This window comes from Camelus dromedarius, chromosome 31 (genome assembly GCF_036321535.1).
Source record: "Camelus dromedarius isolate mCamDro1 chromosome 31, mCamDro1.pat, whole genome shotgun sequence".
Taxonomy (NCBI): Eukaryota; Metazoa; Chordata; class Mammalia; order Artiodactyla; family Camelidae; genus Camelus; species Camelus dromedarius.
The window spans coordinates 23298804-23313808 of record NC_087466.1 but is presented as its reverse complement, the minus strand read 5'-3'; the positions used below and the strand labels follow the sequence as shown (position 1 = coordinate 23313808).

Here is a 15005-nt window from a genome sequence, read left to right as displayed (position 1 = left end):
GTGGAATACTACTCAGCCATAAAGAAGAACGAAATAATGCCATTTGCAGCAACATGGATGGACCTGGAGATTGTCACACTGAGTGGAGTAAGTCAGACAAAGACAAAAACTGTGTGATACCACTTATGTGTGGAATCTTTAAAAAATGACAGAAATGAACTTATTTATGAAACAGAAACAGACTCACAGACAAAGACAACAAACTGATGGTTACCAGCAGGGAAGGAGTAGGCGTGGAAGGATAAATTATGAATTCAGGATTTGCAGACACACACTACTACATATAAAATAGATAAACAACAAGGACCTACTGTAGAGCATGGGGAACTATATTCAAAACCCTGTAGTAGCCTATAACGGAAAAGAATAGGAAAAGGAATATATATATATGTGGGTGTAACTGAATCACTGTGCTGTACACCAGAAACTAACGCAGCGTTGTAAACCGACTCTACTTCAATATAAATAAATAAATAAGTACATACATAAATACATAAACAAAACAAAACTATCTCTGAAATATTAAGCCACAAGGCAAAAAAAAAAAAAAAAGAAAAAGAAAAAGAAAAGAAAAGCTAGCTCTCAGAACTGTGAGCATCTTGCCGGCTGGCACCTTGGCCGAAGATGGTTTGGAAGGACAAGTCTATGCGGTTTTTCAGGTCCCGGTGACCAGTCTTTCCAGTGTCTGCTGAGCGGAGCTGCAGGCGTGACATAATTAGCAGGCGGAGGTGCTTAGGAAAACATTCCTGCTACCAATTTTGTTTTTCCAAGACAGGAGGGAGACGAACGCCTCGGTGCGGACCCCTCGGCGTCCTGACGTGGCTCTCAGTCTGCTCGGAGCCCATCACCCTTCCTAAATGACCCAAGAAATTATGTAAGCAGGCTGGAGGGGGACATGCTTCAAACTGCATTTTTAACAGCATGAGAGTATCCATTTTTGGGTGTCCAGGGGCAGGGAAGTAATTTGGTTTATTTATTCATTTTTTAATGGAGGGACTAGGGATTGAACCCAGGACCTCCTGCATGCTAAGCGCGGGCTCTGCCACTGAGCTGTACCTTGCCCCGCCCCCGAGAGTATCCATTTTTAATAACAGTGAGATTTTTAAAGTTTAAGAAAAAAAATAGCGTGTTTGTGTCTTTGCAGTCCCAAGTCATTAACTATTTCCCAGGAATATTGTCTTCAGCAGAAATCCCCACACCCCTATTTTCACGTTCGGATACCCTCTCAATCTTGTGGCTTCTGCGTCTCTGCTCCTAAGCCAAGCGGGAGGATGTCCACTCGCAAGCAAATATGAAGGCGCAAATCTCCCAACAGCAGGTGAAAGCAAGGCCACGTAGTCATTCTCTGATACAGCCCTGAGTTTAATGAGCTTTCTACTTCCTGGAGTCTTGATCTAAATAAGAAACACACTGAAAGCCATAAAAGCAACGGTCCTTTCTTTGAAATCTCAATTAAAACCAACACAAATCAAGAACGCTTAGCGTCCCCATCCAGGACCATCTTTCAGGAAGGGGAAAAAAGAAAACAGCAACAAAAAAGACTTGGTGACTAAAATTAGAACCGCCCCCTCTGTCTGCAATTCCTCTGCCATTTTACGTAAAAATAAATAAATCTTACAAACCAGGATGTCCTGAGCTAGGACTCCGGTACCTCCACCATCTCAAAATCAATTTTCAAATGTTTTCAGGTCGGGCAAAATGCCAGAACGTGTTTTGACATGATTCTTCCCCCCTTAATTTATAACCTCTGTGTATCTGCAAGGAAATTCAACCCTTATGTTGCTGATTCCTTTACACTTAACTCATCAAGCACTGCCCTCTAAGAGGCATTTGATGTTCAGGGACTAGAGGCCCTTTTTTATGAAGCCTTTTAAACCTGTTCCCCCTTAGGAACAGGAAGCCAGAGTTTTTTTTTTTCTTCCAGAAGTAAACAAATTCAGCCCACAAAAAATGTCCCTCAGCGGCCTGGTGACCAGACCCGGAGTCCTCAGTGGCCCCAGATCTGTCAGCACGCTTGACAGCATCACTCCTTTGCAGCCTCATTCAAGGACAAAACCTTTGGTTAAAAGTCAGCACCCCACAAAAGATAGGGCCAGCCGAAGGCGGACAGGAAGGAGGGAACCCTTCCGCCTAGAGACGACTTGGGTTGCAATTTAGGACGTGGAAAGAAGACGGGGGAGTCCACGGCAGGAGGTGGGAGGGGGCTGTTTCTTTGAGAATGTGGCTGGTGCCCTGTCTCCCGGTGCGGTCAAGATGGCCACAGGGTCCCTGCCCTCCTCCTACTGAGAGGCAGAGACTCAGCTCCTGGTCCTTGGACCTGTGTGGTCCCTGCCGCTTCCCCGTCAGGTGGAACACGGTGCGCGGTGTGCCCGGGCAGCCTCTGCGCCCCGTCTCAGAATGCAGGCTCTGTCTAACCCACCCATCTACATTGCCTGCCTGCCTACCTACCTACCTACCTACCTACCTAAAAATCTTCTATCTGCGTAATACATGTTTATTGCCAAAAACTGAAATTGAGAAGCTACAAAGGAGAAGGTAAAGATTACCCACAAATCGTGCCAGGCATGGATAACCACTGCGGACATCTCACGCCTTTCCAGGTATGGACGCACCCTTTACAGGAAGTGAACTGTCCCTGCGCAGAACGTGTCCCATAACTTGCTTTGCCAACGGACAACAGGGTTAATATGCAAAATGTTCAACAGCCCACATGGCGCCGACATGGGCCAATCGGAAGGCACGCCAGACGCGCACACCCGGAGGGTTGTCCTGGCCCCTCCCGGCTGATGGCAGCGGGCTGAGTGACACGGCTGGCCATGCCCATGTTCATAACACGGCTCTACGTAATTACTTTAACGACTACATAAGATCCTAAGGACCTGCTGTAACCGAACAGTCAGCCGGCCGGTGCACATGTAGGTTGTTCTCAACTTTCAACACATTTAATGGAAGTTGAATTGTTGGGTCAGAGGGGGTATATATATAGTAAAGATGTTGGGGACCCACTGCATTTGTGCTTTAGCGAGGATGTCTAGTTACCTCCCCACCGGTGTGATATGGGGAGCCCACTGCTCCCCACCCAAGCCAAATCTAGGTATTAACAGCCTCAGGGAGGCGAAAAAAAGTATCGATCTATCAGGCAAAAATAATCATGTTTTGACACAAGTACCCTTTGATTACCATGAGTGAGGTTACATTCTTTCCACGGGTTCATGGCTGGTTAGTATTTCTTCTGTGTGACTTGCCCGTGCACAGACCCAGCGGGAAACAACCGTTTTTGCCTTTTAATTTTGCTGATGGAGATTGTGCGTTTTTAAAATGTTTATTAACTTATTTTTTTGCCATGCAGAATTTTTTAATTTTTATGTAGTCAAATCACAATTTTTTAACGCCTTTATTATGGAATGATTCCTGTACAGTAAACTACACGTATTTCAGATGCACACTTTGATGAATTTTGATAGATGTGCACACCCATGAAACCACCCCCACACTCAAGACAGCGAACATTTCCATCCCTCCCTCAACAGGTGCACATTTCAAGTTCCCCATTTACCCCTTCCCACCCACTTTAACCCCTCGTAACCATGATTTTAAAAAATAGTTTTGTCTTCGACGTCATACTAACAAGACTCTTTCTTGGTAAGTTTATGGCAAGTATTCACCAACCTTTTCTTTCTGCCGAATGAAGAGTTTAGAGAACGTTTTTCCCTGGGTGGTAGTATTACTTTTACATGTAAATCTTTTAACAATCCAAATGCATTTTGATAAAAGGCGTGAGACAGACACTGTAATAGAAAAGGTTCCCCCAATCTAAACCAAGCCGCAACACCAGTGGTGCAATAATCCGTTCTGTCCCATTTGTTTGAGATACAGCTCCAAGTTCATCGGCAGTTCTTTCTGGACATTAGATTTTGTCCCATTAATTTGTCTGTTTTAACGTTTATCCCTGTGCTATTTCGGTTACTGTAGATTCATCGTGCACTTTACTATCTGATAGATTATGCCTTTTTCCCACCCCTCTTACAGGGTTTTCCCCCGTTGGGTATTTGCTCAAGTACGACGGATTTAATATCGTTTTGTAGAGTTCCCCAAAAACACAGATTTAAAAACTGGAATTGCACTGCATTTAGGAATTAATTTGGGGCACATTGACATATTACCAGGTACATGGTTTAATTTTTTCCAATTATTTATGCTTTTTAGTAACGTAGCAACGTTTTCTTCCAAAGGGCTTGCACATTCTGAACTTTATTTCTAAGCAGTTTACCTATGCTTTTTGAAGGTATTGCAAGGGTGGTTTTTTATTTTCTCTATATTTTTAACTGGTTATTGCTAAGACATAGGGAAGCTATAGATTTTTGTAGATTTGTTTTGTCCAGGTGCCCTGATCAGTTCTATTTGACTCTCATCAATTGCTTTTTTTGGGTAATTCTCCTTTCCATTGCATCAGCTGCAAATAATGACATTTGCTGATGGTTTTACCTTCTCTCGCTTCTTTTTGTCTTACTGCATCGTGTAGCACGGCCAGGTTAATGCTGAATCAGACTTAACAGCCTTGCTCTGTTCCATCTTTAATAAAAATGCTTCTAGTGTCCCACTATGATGTATAAGGTTTGCTGTGGGCCTCCAACGTGTCCCACACCGTGACGTCCTTGTTAGACCATTCCTGGAGAATGGTATCCACCTGTGGGCACCTTCCTTAGCAAGAATTTAGACCAAGGTAAACATGCTCTGTGGACAGTCAGCAGAGGGTAACCAACTCAGGCAACAGTTCTCAGAATCAAAATAGGGGCAGGGCGCACGGAATACCCAGCCTCGAAGATGCAAGGTGTTTTCATATGGAAAATGAATCTGATATGTTACAGGAGGACCAGCTGGTAAAAGCAGAGAGAACAGGAACTGATCATAAGGAAGCAGGATTTAACTCGATATGACATGTCTGAAAATTGAGGGCTAGTCCAGGACAGGACACCCAGGTGGTGGTACCCAAGATGGGTCCATGTGTTAGTCAGGAATAACAGACTTCAGAAGGTAGCCATTCGGAGGTCATGGTAGGGCCAGGAGAGTCAGCAGCACCTGCCTCACCTGGGAGCTTGTTACGAATGCAGAATTTCAGGTCCCGCCCAGGCCTATTGAATCAAGATCTGCCGCTGAGTGAGAGCTCCAGGTGATTTGTATGCATGTGAAGGTTTGAGATGCGCTAGACTAGTTGGTTCTATGAAATATATTTTCCTACAAGTCGCGTAAGACCAAACTTGCTGACACCCAGCAAACATAGGCTGTTAATTACCTGGAATAAGAAGAAGCCTGGAGGTGGAGTAGCTCAGTGAAGTCGTCACAAAAGTGGCTCTTTCTTGTTTTGCACCTGCCATCCTGGGAGTGTTGGCTTTACTAGCGAGTTTACTGCCTCGTGGTCACAAGATGGTTGCAACAGCTCCACATACAACTTTCACACTCCACATTCTGTGCGGGGAAACAACAGGCTTCGTCGACATCTGGCTTTTTATCATGAAGGAAAATCTTTCCTTGAGTCTTCCCTGAACCCCCATCTGCACAGTCCTATTCTCCTATCCCACCAGGAGAATATACCTTACATCTCACTGACTGGCGTGAGTGACAGGCACACCCGTAATCCAGTGGGATTGTTTTACCTAATTTAATAATTTTGGGTCATCCCCTGGGAATTGTGGGGACATCCTGCCTTGGCAAGTATAAACCCTTTAGAAGGGGAGAGGTGGGTTGAAAATAGAAACAATACATCTAACTTTGTTTGCTATCTCTTCCTCTCTCCGTTTTTTCTCTCTAATACCCTCTGTTTACCCAGTGTGACTTGGTACTCTGCACATGGCTGCATAACGGGTTTTATTGATTGGAAAAAAAAAATGGTTGTAATCAGGACACCCAGCAAAGAATGGCAAATTTTATAACTGACCTTTCTCAATCCTTCATATTGTTTCTTTTTGGTCTCTGTAGACCTGTGTCACCATTACAGCAAATTAGAATCACAACTTCCTCATAATCTCTCTCATGTTCCCTTTACTCTATGCCATGCGTGGATTTTATTTTCTGAATCCTTGAAGTCCTGTTAAGGAATAAAAAAAAAAAAACAATATTCCAACCAGCCTAAACTATTTCTGAATTCAGTGCAAATGGAAGCCTCCTGCCCTGAGCCTGGAACCCGGTGAAATCTGCATGATGCTGACTCGGCTTCGGGAACGTGGCTTCAGATGAGCCGCAGGAGCAAAAGCAGCTTGCAGATGAAGACTTCTACTCAAAGCCAACAAAATGCAAGTGTTTTATGAGAGGGGCGGCCCCGGAAGGTACACAGGTGCTACTCTGCCCTGGGGTGAGTGAGGCAGGAGGGCGGCCCCAACCCCAGTGCTTGTCACTGCTGATCAAAGCCGGCACCTCCACCTCGCCACCGCCGTCTCCCACCTTTTAAAGCGGACGCTGATTTATCGTCTGTCAGGGTTGATGACTTTGTAGTTCTGCCTAAAATACTAAAACATTGTTAGGATAAGTCTTTAAGGGTTTTTTCCTTTTTTTTTTTTTTAGTGCAAATAGTCCAGAAAATGGGACAAAGTGCCCCCTTTGAGGACATCTGTTGTGAGAGACCCCCCAAGAGCATCCGCTCCCATCCTCACAGCAACCCGCGAAGCCCCTGACTGCAAAAGCTCCTTTGGGTGGGATGGGGGTGGGTGTGTTCCAAGCGGGGATGTTGTGAATCCCTTCCTATAGACTGAAGCCCCCCCGGATGCGAGCCTGGTACCGAAAAAAAAAAAAAATGTCATGATAACAAAGCGAAACTCGGTGACTTTGGAAAAGTCCGACTGGGCCGCGGCCATTGTGAAGATCTAACAGCGTCATCTTCGCAGGGGTGGGACTGTTGAAGTCCCCGATGACGGCCGCTCACCTCTGCCACTGAAACTGATTCTTTGCAGATTTCAAAAGCGTCTCCGTCCCTCCTCCCTCCAGCTTGGCCTTCACACTCTTAATAAAACATTAAAAAATACCCCACACTATGTCGCCGGAGCGTGTTCAGAGAGCTTCCCTGAAGGCTGGCCCTTTCCGTCCATCTCCATATTACAGCCATCTTTGTCCATTTGCGTACAGAGGTGTCTGCGCATGAGGTCTGGTTCCCCGGGAAGGAGGCTGTGATGTGATTGTGTTCAAAGAGAAAGACAGAGAATATTTTCCACCGCAGTAGAGGCACTGGGCCTGCCTTTTAAACTTGACAGATCAGCGGGTATCCTGTGGAAACTGAACACGGTATTGGAAAAAGTGTTTCTCTAAGGAAAAAAAAAAAAAACCTCATTCTCTTTAAAGATCATTACTCATTAGCATGCTGGGTTGAATCTTCTGGGGGAGGGGCAAAAAACATAATAGTAGCTCGCATCTATTAAGCCTAGCTCAGTGCCCACAGCCTGCAAAGAGCTTTCCACGTATGGTTTCACTTCAGCTCCTGTCCCCTAGGCGGTGGTGAGGAACAGACAGATTAATCCGTACAGCGCTATTAAAACAGTCGGGCACCTAGGGAGCGACAGCCCAGTGAGGGGCACCACTATCACCCCCGTTCGGCAGACGAAGAGATGGAGGATGGAATAAATGTGCAGCAGCCTGCCCAAGACAAAGCAACGCCCAGGGGCCCGGGCCAGACCGGCCCCCGAGCATTGTGGGGACGAGATGTGCTCAGACGTCCTTCACGTGAGGGATGCCAGTCTGCGCTCCCATCTGCTGTTCTTTCCCGTCTTTCTCGCTCTCCTTTTTAAGAAAAGAATGTGGGATTCGGGATAAAATCTGTTGCCTCGAGAATACATCTCAATTTTTTTGTTTTCTGGTTTTCGGCCTTGAAGCAGCCTCTCTGTAGGTGAGAGAATTAACGGACGCCCACCTGTGGGGCCCGGGCTCACTTTGCCTGGGTGGCCCAAGGGCTAAGCTAAGGAGACAGAGTTGTGTGCCCTGGGCAGGGGCGGGGAGAGAGAGGGGTCTCCGGCCCTCACCCTCCTGACTTCCCCCTTGTCTTTGTCTGGGTCACAGATTTTGGCTCTGGATGAGCCCAGCGACGTGATCTCCTTTAGTCCTTTCACAATAAAACTGAGGCACCCGAGTGGCTGAGTGAGCGCTCAGTCAAGGTGCCCTCTGCACCTCCTCGGAGGCCCCCACCCAACACACCGACCAGTTCTCCAGCCGTGACCACTTCCAGACACCCACCTGTGCGCCCGCCCCCCCATGGCCCCCGTCACAGCCTGCAGACTGACCTCGACCACCAGGAGGAATCAGGGACCCCCAAACACAAACTGCCTACACTCCACCAACCCCCTCGGCTCCGCCTCCCTCCTCGTCTATTTCCTCCCGGGTCCCCCAGCCCGTGTGGTCCCCCCTGACCGTCCAGTCCCTCTCACTCCCTCTCGACATGAAGTCAACCCGCTGCCTCGACCTTCGGGGGGCCTCTCGGTCGCCCCTGCGTTCTCACCCCCGCGGCCCCATCCTCAGCTCACTCTCCGGGCTGCTGCAGAAGGACGGCGTGTCACACGCTCCCCGCTCCTGCTCGCCCACGCTGAAGCGGAGCTTTGCACTTTGCCAACATGCTCTTGTGCGTCTTTTGCTTGGAGCAAAGGCATGGCATCCTGCTGTGGGGATGAGATGATTTCATCCACGCCGAGTCCTCAGAACCGCCGAGACAGGGAGGGGGACCTGGCGGGCAGACCGACAGGCTCGGAGCCGCACGGCCGGGGTTCACATTCTGGACTACGGACCCCTGTGGCCTTCGGCAAGTGGCTTGACGTCTCTGTGCTCTAATGTCCTCATCTGTCATCCGAGGGTTGACACTAGCACCACCCAACTGGTTAGACAATTGAATGAACATGTGGCAAGTGCTTCACATGCTAGCTGGTCTAAAATGCTTAGCTCTCACTCACTCACTCACTCACTCACTCATTCAACGCTGGGCCAGAAGCTGTCATCAGACTGCCGGGCTCCTAGCCCACCTCTGATTACCTGCTGTGTGACGCTGGGAGTTTATGTAACCTCTCTGTGCCTCAGGGTCTTATAAAGTGGGGCTGACAGGGGCACCTACCTGAATGGATTGTCGTGAGAATTAAATCTGTCCAGCACTCAGCACCCAGGAAGTGCTCTGAAGGGCTCCCCACAACTATGACTGTTACTGTTTTAATTGTTGTCAATGTCATTGCGACTCCAAGGTGGCCTGCTGGACGCCGGGCACGGTCGGGGGTCTTCGTGGAGTTTCCTGTCCCCTGTCTGTAACTCCTGACCCAGCCATCACCACGTCCCTGCAACCTCACCACGCCGCAAAATTACACGTGTTGAATCTTCCGCCTTCTGGGAATTCTGAGCCACCTTTGGGATGCCTCCCTGACTCAGAATAGAAGTGCACAGAAGCTGTGTCATGGCCAAGCCCCCGGTACACCTGCGCAGGTCCCCTGTACCAGGCTGCGACCTTCTCGAAGCCAAGGGCTGGGTGCTGCTTCTCCATTTCCCCAGCCCTGGCTTACAGTAGGTGGTGAGTAGCTGGCTGCTGGCTGAATAAAGGAAGGAAGGAGGGAAGGAGGGGTGGAAGGAAGGAAGGATAGAGGGAGGGAAGGAAGGAAGGAAGGAAGGAAGGGCAATGGACAGCAGCGTGACCTTGGCTAATCACCTTCTTTGAGCTTCCTCTGACTACAACCTCACTACTCAGACCTGCCACCCAATACAGGTTCCCGTGCTTCTGGAGCTTAGGCCGTGGCCTCCGCGATGCTGAGAAACCTCCACGCTGAGACAGTCAGCCATGCCTTAGGAATGAATCCTGCCTTGAGCCAGAGCATTCCGGAGCGGGCGGGCAGCTGTGGCCGCCTTCTACCTTGTAGGTCTACAGGCTGCTCCTGCAACTCACCTGTCGTAGGTGACCCGGAGTCAGCTTTGTCCCAGAGAGAGTGCAGTGTACTTAGGAATCTCTGCCGCTACCACTTAGGAGACCAGACGCCCTGGTGGAGCAGGCCCAGCCACAGGACGAATTCCACTGACCTTTGTAAACGAGGCCGCTGTAGTTTTGGGGGTGGAGCCACACTGAAACCCATCCCCACCCATAGCAAAGGCTCTCACGTGTGCCCCTAAACTCGGGTTCCTCGGGACCACCGTCTGAAGCCTCCGCACCGAACACGAGCAGACCCAACACTGCTGACGGGCCCAGTGACTTCGGAACTGAGTGTTTTGGGCTGGCACCCACCTCAGACACCCACAGCGGTGCCCTGACAGTTACCTTTCTCGACTTTTCCAAGCTCTGTTTCAAACACATCATTATTTTTTCTAAGAGTTACAAAAAGGGAACATTATATGCGTACGTGCACACGCACGTGAATACCTCGACAGTCTTTTCCAGGGGCTGGGCGGGAACAACCAACAAATAGGTTGTTATTTGGGGGCATTTTTTAAACTTTTCTCCCCCTTTTTAATGCACTGAAGGCTATTCTGGATGCTTCTTCTACTTACTTGGCCTGCCTGGTTGGTGTTTCTGGAACTTGGTGCTAAGCCACCCAAGCTCCCCGCCTGGGGATCCCACCCCTTTCCCCTCAGAAGACGACCTGCACCAGTGCCCAGTTCTCGCGCTGCCAACGCAGGGAGGGTCTGGGTCGTCAGGCCTGGCTCCTCGACACCATCTCTAGGAAGCAGGCCGCCCTACCTGCAGGCTTCTGCGTATCATTAGTGAGTGCGGAATAAATGCTCAAAATTAAGAGCGCCCTTGTTCGGGTTGCAGTTTGGCATCAGCGTGATTCACGGATGGCCCGAGCTGGTCCATCTGATTCCCACGGCAGCAGAACCAGACTGTGCCCTTGGATCCCTCTGTGCCTCCGACCCGCTGAACCCGGGCCTACCTCCTCAAGCCTTCACAGCTGTACCACTGCGACGGCAGACGCAGGAGAAAAGTCAAGTGCAGTGAAGTGCAAAGCTGATTAACTTCTCCTCCTAATGACGCGACGCCCCCACCGCCCGCCACCTTCCTCAGCAGACATTTTTATTTCGTCCAGACCTACAGTCTGTTTTGTAAATACGTCCAGGAGTTGCTGCAAAGCCAGCACACTTTGGACCGGTAGTCTGCAGTTCTATCTGGGTACCATTTGACCTCAATAGGTCACCTGAACCCTACTTTGATTTAATTCTCCTAATTGGCTGGGTCCAGTCTCCAGAGAGATTCCCAGAGCTTGTCCAGGCACAGGAGTGTATCCAGGCTCAGTAGCCAAGATGCTTCCTGAGGAACTGGGCTACAAGCAGGTCCTCGCATCCTGCCACTGAGAGGCAGAGACAACTTCCAACCTCACCCAGTCTTGCAGGTAATTCCTCTGCAACTCGAAATTCGGTCATCCTGCCAACATTGGAATCTCTGCCCCTCTGCCATTTCATACAGATGACCAGTGATCTGTAGAGAGAGACGCATAGGCGGGATTTGCTTGAAAAGCAAACAGAGGGAGAAAGTTTTCCCTATTCTGCCCCCCGCCCAGAGAAGGGGACCCTCACAACACACAAGGGACCAGCACCAAACTAAAGAACATACTTTATTTTTAATAAAATACTGGAGCATGAAAAATAGTGTATATTACAAATAGACACCAGCAGGGTGACCCTTTCCTGGCATTTCCTGGGAAGGAGGATAAACTCAGGGTTTGTAGACTGCTTCTCGGGGCCATTCAGGGAAACCATTTGTTTAATAATAGAAAGAGTCAGTAAGCCCTTTGGGCACCTTTGAATGATCCTTCTCCCCTCTCACCACCCCCCTCGCCTTTCCACAAATCGGTCCCAATGTGTATTGGCTTGGTTTCCATTAAAAAGCCACAAACTGTAACACTGAAGAGGTTCCGAGGGCTGGGTCTCTGAGTTCTTTTGTTAGGAGGTTTCTTTTGTTGTCTTTATGTGCAGCAAAATACTTGTTTCTCTTTTTATTTTCATGGAAAGGGGGGTGGGAAATGTATTGCACACCGTTTGCGTTCACCAGCATTAGGCCTGGGGGAACGTGTCTACCTTGGAGAAGGAGCATGTGTGGAGGCCAGAGGCCGGGGTCTGTTCTAAGTGGCTCCGAGTCCACTGGACTGTGCTGAGTTGTCACGCTGTCTCTTTCTTCCTGTTTGCACAGAAGTTGCTGTCTGGCAGGCGGCCTTCCTGAGGGCGGGCCCCTGGGACGGCTGGCTCGCTGCAAAGGGACCCATCTGCCTGCCTCTCTCTCTTTGCAGCTGAGCAGAGGCTCTCCAATTTGCAAAGAACTTATCTCCTCTCTGATTTGTAAATGGATAGCAAAGCCAACTCAAACACACAGATGTATATTTATGGAAGGTCCTAAACAAAAGTTTTCTTCTGGGGCCTGAATCAACTACTTCACCACAAATTAGTTACACAAGAGGCTACTTAGCTGGAGAGCTCTCCTTCAGGGAAAACAGAACAAAGCAAAAACCTTTAAGTACATTTTTTTTTAACTTTCAGTGTATCACAGCATCCTGAATTTCAGGGTAAAGACTTTTTTTTTTTTTACGTTTATTTAAAAAAAAAAAAAAAACAACCAAAACAAGCAAGCAGGCAACCAACGAAGAGAAGCACCGTGTTTTGGCTCTGGCCGCCACTGTATCCTCTCCGGGGAAGTTTTCCACCCCTGCCTTCCCCGCAAGCCCCTTCACACACAGGTGGGAGGCTGGGCGGGGATTTCGTATTTCCCGAGACGGGTTTTGGGAGGATGCTGGGCTTTTTTGTAAATCCCGCTGTTGGTGATCACGCTGGCCGGTTTCCGTCGGCTCTTCTTCTTGAACCTGCGGCTGCAAACACTCTGCCAGGACTGCAGAGTCTTGGATGTCCAGATCCACATGCCGCTGGTGATGCCCACCACCAGCAACATGAAGACCTTCACCATGAAGATCTCCACCGCGGGGATGGAGGCGGCCATCAGACAGTCCAGGTTTTTGGTCTGGTTGTTCATTTTGCACTCGTGCTGCGTGGCCAGGACCTTCCAGTACTCCACGTTGAGGCGTTCGTAAAAGTAGCAGGCAATCACACAGGTGGCCGGCACCGTGTAGAGTACGGAGAAGACCCCGATCCTCACCATGAGCTTCTCGAGTTTGTCCGTGTTCTCCCCACCCGTCTTCATCACCCTCCGGATGTGGAAAAGGGCCACAAAGCCCGAGAGAATAAAGGAAGTGCCGATGATGAGGTAACAGGCCAGCGGGATGAGGACGAAGCCGGTGAGGGCGTTGACGTCCATGCTGCCCACGTAGCAGACGCCGGTCAGCTCGTCCCCCGCCACCCTGCGCATCACCAGGATCAGGATGGTCTTCACGGCGGGGATGGCCCAGGCTGCCAGGTGGAAGTAGCTGCTGTTGGCCTCAATGGCCTCGTGGCCCCACTTCTTGCCCGCAGCCAGGAACCAGGTGAGCGTCAGGATCACCCACCACAGGGAGCTGGCCATTCCGAAGTAGTAGAGGACCAGGAAGACCAGGGTGCAGCCCGTGCTCTCCAGGCCCTCCTGGATGACATAGAGCTGTCCGCTGTCCCGGTCGCAGGCGATGCTCTCGGCGCCCGCAAAGAGGCGGATGATGTAGCCCACGGAGTAGACGCAGTAGCACATGGAGAGGAAGATGATGGGGCGCTCGGGGTACCTGAAGCGCGCCGGGTCGATGAGGAAGGTGAGCACGGTGAAGGCGCTGGAGAAGAAGCAGAGCACGGACCAGACGGCCAGCCAGACCACGGCGAAGTGCTTGTCGTCGCGGCTCCAGTAGACGTCCACGCCCGGCGTGCAGAGCGGCGCGCACGCTGCGCTCTTCTCCACGTGGTGGAACTTGCCCGGGTTGTCGCAGCCCGCGCGCCCCGGCGCCCCGTCCTTCAGCTGGTGCTCCTGCGCGCTGTGGGGCCGCTGCGGCCTGAAGAGCGGCGGGAACATGCCCGAGCCCCGCGCGGGCTCGTCCGAGCCGTTGTTGGGCGCCTCCATGCACAGGTAATTGGGGTCGTTCTTGTTGGGGAGTTTGCTGCAGTCCAGGGAGTCGGGCCACTTGAAGTTGAACTGCTCCATGATCGGGGAGCACTTGAGCCGGGCCTGCTCGCACATGACCCGGCAGGCGGGGATGGGGGTGGAGACTTGCTCGGTGCACATGGGCGCGTACAGGGAGCACAGGAAGAAGCGGAGGTGGCCGTGGCAGCCGTATTCCACCAGCGGCGCGAACTCGTGCAGCTGGATGGCGGCCTCGCGCTGGTTCTCGTGGCCCATCAGGTTGGGCATGCGGGTCATGTTGTAGCCGATGTCCTTGCACATCGGGATCTCGATGGGCTGGCACTTGCCGTCGCCCGGACGCTCCATGTCCATGGAGCTGATGGCGGCGCACGAGCCCATCACCTGCAGGACCAGCCACAGGCGGGGGCCCGGGCGCTGCATGCTGGCGTCCGAGGCGCCCTCGCGGGGAGGTCCGCTGCCCTCAGCGCCGCCGCTGCCGGGCTCGGGCTGCTGGCCCCGGCTCCTCGTCCCTGCTCGGGCCCCCGCCCATGCCCGCCCAGCCCGGCTCCAGCGGTGCGCAGAGCGCCTCCCCGGCCCTGCTCTCCGCGCGCGGCCTCCGCCGAGGTGGGGGAGCCGCGGAGGAGAGGAGCAAAGTTTGCGAACAATACCGGGAGGCGAGAGGGGCCCGGAGCTCTCGGCGCGAGGCCCGCCGCCGGCTGCAACTCACTGCCGCGGCAAACTTTGGCCTCTCGTGGGAGCGCGCGGCGGCGCGGCTGGGGAGGGCGGCGCGGCGGGCGGCGCGGCGGGCGGGCGGGCGCGCGGCGGCGGCCTGCGGCTCGCGGCGGCTCCGCCCTCTCCGCGCCGGCCCCGGCCCGGCCCGGCCCGGCCCGCAGCTGTTCCGAGGTCTGGTCCCGAGCTGAGCCGGCTCGCGAAAAGGCAAAGGGGGAAAAAGCAGAGCGCTGACAGGCCCCGCCCCCGGGCCGCGCGCCCCGCCCCGCCGCCGCTTTGCATGAGAAAGCCGAGCCCCCGGCGGCCCGCCCCGGCC

General features: G+C 51.7%; 1 protein-coding gene across 1 annotated transcript; it reads right to left on the bottom strand.

Moving 5' to 3' along the window:
• Positions 1-12487: 12487 nt before the first annotated feature.
• FZD10 (frizzled class receptor 10) lies at positions 12488-14532 on the bottom strand. Its single transcript, XM_031442477.2, has one exon. The coding sequence runs from the start codon at positions 14399-14401 to the stop codon at positions 12656-12658; it is 1746 nt and encodes a 581-aa protein (XP_031298337.2). The 5' UTR covers positions 14402-14532; the 3' UTR covers positions 12488-12655.
• Positions 14533-15005: the final 473 nt, after the last annotated feature.